Below are 5181 nucleotides of genomic sequence, written 5' to 3'. Positions count from 1 at the left end.
AGCAATAGTAAACTGAACTAGGAATATTGAAACACGTCCTAATCTTCTGCGACAAATCGAATATTACCAAAAACTGAAAATAACTAAAAAGAGAATATAAATAAAAACATATCATAATTTTCAGCGACAGCTCGAAAATTACCAAAGAATTCGAAATTAAAAAGATAATATAAATAAAAATACTAAACTAGGATACATATTCATCCATTTTCAAATTAAGAGATATTATTAAGAGAGTATCAAATAGTAATAATCTTATAATAGCAAATCACCACTGGTTGAGGCATGCGCCTGGAAATTGACTTGACCATTACAATATTATAGAGGTAAATTTTGAAAATACTTTGAAAAATGGAGAGTACAGTCACCACTATGATTAATTATCTAAATTTACTTAACTCATAACATGTGAACACTACAAAAATGAACTGGATTCATATCTATGAACTACCAAAATTGAAAAACCAAAGGCTTCAATATGTTGGAAAAACTCTATAAATACTAGGCTTCTGTATTACAAAGTTCATATCACATAGTAACTCTTAGTAATTAATACTAGTTATATCATCATTATCCTTGAGAATGAGTACTAGACGGATTAAGGTTCGCAAAAGTGTTCGTCTCGCAAAGATAGAAAATCAGAATAATCGACAAGTGACTTTCTCAAAATGCCGAAATGGTGTCTTCAAGAAAGCAAACGAGCTTGTTGTTATGACTGGTGCTGAAGTTGGCATCATCGTGTGTCCACAAGGTAATTACAAGCCTAATTACATTTTTTTGGTCATCTATATATACATGATATACCATCAATAAATGTTACTTTTTAAGCATAAATGTACATGCATCATCATAACTAAACATGCAAATCCAAGATCTTGAACATGATAATTAATTTCACATAACATTAAAGCATCATATAAAGAATACTTGGTGTGGGAGGCGTTATAACAGTAGATAAACTGATTTCTCTCCTCTTGCCCTATTTTATATTACCGATTTCTCTCCTTTTGCTCTATAGGTAGTAAGCCTTACTCTTTTGGTCATCCAAATGTAAATGAAACCATCAACAAATATGTTGGCGAAGAAAGGCCTTCATCACCATCAGGCACTGATGACAAGTATGTCTAGATGTTTCGAAAAGCCAATTCTAGAGAACTTAACACACGACTCAGTTCTCTGCAAGACCAACTAGATTTTGCATTAAAATTAAAAAGCAAACTCAAGCAAATGAATAAGAATGTGGAGAGCCAACAAGAGTGGTTCAAGGGTCCTATAGAGAAGATGAACTACACTGAGGCTTCAATGTTGAAGGAGGGATTGGAAGATCTGCTCTTGAAGCTGAAGAACTACGGTACTGAGCGTGGTTATGGTTACGAAAATGGAAAGTGGAAGGCTGAATAAAAGCTACTACTAGTTGTTTTTTAATAATCGTTCGTGTTATTTATTTTTAAAGGTTAACCTTGGCACAACCATTAATATTGTCGCCGTGTGACTAGGATGTCACAGGTACAACCCATAGATAACGTTTTGCAGAAATGCAAAGTAAGGCAATCTACAATAGACCAACATGGTCATGGTTCTCTCTTTTCCGGCCGTATCCTACGCATAGCAGGAGTTTAGTGTAGGGGCTGTTCTGGTTAATCATTTTTTTTGGGTTGGGGTATTATGTGGTATTTTGGTGATATCTACTATGTATGCGTAATAAAAAACATGACTATGATCGGAATATAAGTAGAGTTATGAAAATTATATCTCAGTTTCAAATAATTCAAAAAATTAAAATTAAAATAATATAATGCTTTTGTTCAAAAACCTAAAACTACATCACAAATAACAAATACTTATTATATTACAAATAGCCAGAATATATTCTTAAAAATAATATCTAATCTAGAGAGATACTAAAAAAAATCTAAAATCAAAAAGTAACTTGAAAAGAATAAATTAAAGAATACAAAAAAAAAAACTTTAAATAAATTAAGCATAAAGAAGGAAAATGCAAACGTGGAAGGAAAGTAAGAACTAGAGGCCAAACATTTTTGTACTTTGCATTTTGCAGACAAAGGTCTAAAGTGTATTTGTTTCTCAGTAAATGACAAAGAGTAAAGAATGTGAAATTAAAATAAATAATTAAAAAATGTTGACTTTTGAATTTTTTAGTTTGCGAATTTAATATGAATTATTTTTTGAATATTTAAATCTTTAGAAAAAGATTTATTAAGCAATTTTGGCTCAAATTTGAAAAATTTCTCAGAACAATGGGGCTTACTGTCATAACCTGTACTTTGGGGTTGTGGCTTCGGCCAAGAACCGGTGAGAAAAAGGCTCTTCTGATTCTTTGACGTAGACCTGTCTACTCAGGGAACTTAGGATTTTTAATTTTAAGCATATATAAAGGGGGTATAGGTATTGAAAGTTCAACCTGCCTCCCCCATACGTGTTGCCACTAAGCCGTATCTAATAAGAGACCTTGAGGGGGAACCTCAAGGGCCTGCCTGGACGACTCAAAGGAGTGTCCTATATATCCATACAAATTAGGGAACTCTATGGATGGCGCGACGCCTTCGGGCTAGCGTTGGGCACCAAACTGGCGCCGGAGGTTCAACGTGTGGGACGGTCTGTGCACGCGAGAGCGATGCTCAATCTTAGGCGAAGGACAAGACATGTCCTTAGCCAACCCCAGGGCGCGCATGGATTATGATCCTAAGACGAGATGCACCACGATATGTCAAGGCCAAGAGCCTAGACATCTTACGGGCGACACAATTGGAGCATGCCTTCCAGGCAGGCTTCACCATAGGCACAAGATCGTGCTTGGAAAACCTGGGAAAGGATGAAGGCTGGCCTGCAGCGAGGGGAACTGCAGGCGCCACACGGGCAATTCGGTGTCGCTGGTGAGCGTAAGAAAGTGAGCCTGTGACACATGGTATCGGAGCTGATTAAGGCCATACTATGCCATGGAATAATGTCAAGGAAAAGAGTGGAAATGGCGAGTGCATTTTGGATGTCAGTGCGGAGATCATGTCAAATTAGAGATTGATGTTCATATGCCACTAGAGATCAAGAACCCGATACGGCCGGTCGAAGAAAGAAATGGGTGAGTCCACTTTCTTTCGAAAGTTTAGGTTCCTATTGAATGAGGTGATATGCCGATGAGTCGGATGGTCAAGAGAAGGCCATGTTTGCCAGGTCGAGCAACCATATTGAAAAGAGTGGGAGCCATGGACTATAAACATTGGGCATGATCATAGCGAAGATCTTCCCAAGGATGCGTACGACGCATCAGTTGAGTGTTTTCCTACGAGATAGACTTTTGGACTACCTAAGGGAATTGCTAAGGTGAGGAGACGAATTCGAGGAAATAGCGAAGCTTTAGAATTGGGCGGATTTCCAAGTTGGAAGATGTCATCATTCTGGAAAGGGGTATGTCGAATGATCGGGGACCATTGAGAGTCCAAGTGCGATTCACAACCGGACCGGGAAGCCATGCTAGTAGGACCAAGTGAGTACCTGAACATAGGGCGAGTATTGACGTACTACCGGGGGCATTGGGTACTTGCTGAGGAAGTGACAGTTAGAAAAGCAAAGAGATTTGTTCGGGAATGCGGCGATACTCTGACTTTGAGAGTGTAGTACTCACCAAGAAACATCCCAAGAGATGGCCGAATGCCAAGTGGGACGTGTGCGCTAAGCAGTATCCTCATTGAGTGTGGGAGGATCGCGCCTATGCAAGAGGCATAAGGGCGAAGTTGTGAGTTTGGAAGCAAACACATCTTCAAAGGTACTAAGGGCAAGGAAAAGCTATGGGAGGGAAAGGCTACGGGAGCTATGCTGCAGTGTGCAAAAAGGCTACGGGAACGATATAGCTACGGAAGTTGCACCAGAAAGCATGCTGATGTGTGCAAAAAGGCTACGGGAACGATATAGCTACGGAAGTTGCACCAGAAAGCATGCTGATGTGCTTACCATTGAAGGAAAAGCTTCAGACGGATATGAAGGCTATGAGGGTCATGGTGTGATTGACTAGTGTGGGTCAATCACAAAGTTAGACACCAGAGGGTGCAAGTGCGGAGGCACTTTCCAAGTGAACATCGAAAGGAGGTGAAGTGCAGAGGCACGCTTGGAAGATACTTGGGAGAAAAGTGCATGGGGCACGACTCCTTTTGAGTAGGGATTCGAGGAAGTCCAACCCACAGGACAAAGGGATCCGCGAAGTACATACCTGAGGGGGTAGACTCCGGGATGTCGTAGGCCATGATGTGTCATCGGGGATGATGACAGAATGAATGTGGGAGGATGTCACAACCCGCACTTTGGGGTTGTGGCTTTGGCCAAGAATCGGTGAGAAAAGGCTCTTCTGATTCTCTGACGTAGACCTGTCTACTCGGGGAACTTGGGCTTTTAAATTTAATGCATATATAAGGGGGGGTATAGGTGTTGAAAGCTCAACCTGCCTCCCCCAAACGTGCTGCCACCAAGCCGTATCTAATGAGCGACCTTGAGGGGGAACCTCAAGGGCCTTCCTGGATGACTCAAGGGAGTATCCTAGGTGTCCATACAGGTTAGGAAACTCTATGGACATCGCGACGCCTTCGGGCTAGTATTGGGCAGCAAACGGGCGCTGGAGGCTCAACGTGTGGGACAGTCTGCCCCGGGGGCAGCCGAAATGTTGGACAGAGACCTCCTTGTCGATTGGATACTTGATGTACCTATCTTAGGGGCATCATCTGTCGACTTGTAAGCATGGCTTGAGTTCAGCGTGAACCATATGAGCAAGGGTCAGTTGGCCTAAACATGCAGTTGTGGGGCGACACTGCACTAGACGAGATGGAAGTGTATCGCGAGGGCTATGTATGGGCATGGCACGAAAGACGCACATGACAATGGCAAAGGACTAAAGGTTTCCTTACTCAGGCAAGGCACAAGCTGGGTGCGGATGCACGAGGCAAGTGTCAAGCTTGAGGATTGGGCTGTGCATGCGAGAGCGATGCTCAGTCTTAGGCGAAGGACAAGACATATCCTTAGCCAACCCCCAGGGCGCGCATGGATTATGATCCTAAGATGAGATGCACCACGAGATGTCGAGGCCAAGAGCCTAGACATCTTATAGGCAGCACAATTGGAGCATGCCTTCCAGGAAGGTTTCACCATTGGTACAGAATCGTGCTTGGAAAACCTGGG

At 41.8% G+C, this 5181-nt stretch overlaps 1 protein-coding gene across 1 annotated transcript; it reads left to right on the top strand.

Moving 5' to 3' along the window:
• Nucleotides 1-582: 582 nt before the first annotated feature.
• LOC138906648 (agamous-like MADS-box protein AGL61) lies at nucleotides 583-1401 on the top strand. The gene is made up of 3 exons (XM_070195978.1): nucleotides 583-751; nucleotides 1019-1118; nucleotides 1215-1401. Exons 1-3 carry the CDS (start codon nucleotides 583-585, stop codon nucleotides 1399-1401), a joined length of 456 nt encoding a protein of 151 aa, XP_070052079.1.
• Nucleotides 1402-5181: the final 3780 nt, after the last annotated feature.

The sequence above is a fragment of the Nicotiana tomentosiformis genome, chromosome 1 (genome assembly GCF_000390325.3).
Source record: "Nicotiana tomentosiformis chromosome 1, ASM39032v3, whole genome shotgun sequence".
NCBI lineage: Eukaryota > Viridiplantae > Streptophyta > Magnoliopsida > Solanales > Solanaceae > Nicotiana > Nicotiana tomentosiformis.
This window is presented reverse-complemented; position numbering and strand designations above follow the sequence as displayed.

Coding starts and splice junctions, on each gene's coding strand:
- LOC138906648 (XM_070195978.1), top strand. CDS start 583: ATGAGTACTAGACGGATTAAGGTTCGCAAAAGTGTTCGTCTCGCAAAG. Junction 752..1,018: donor CATCATCGTGTGTCCACAAG/GTAATTACAAGC, acceptor TTTGCTCTATAG/GTAGTAAGCCTTACTCTTTT. Junction 1,119..1,214: donor CCATCAGGCACTGATGACAA/GTATGTCTAGAT, acceptor AAAATTAAAAAG/CAAACTCAAGCAAATGAATA.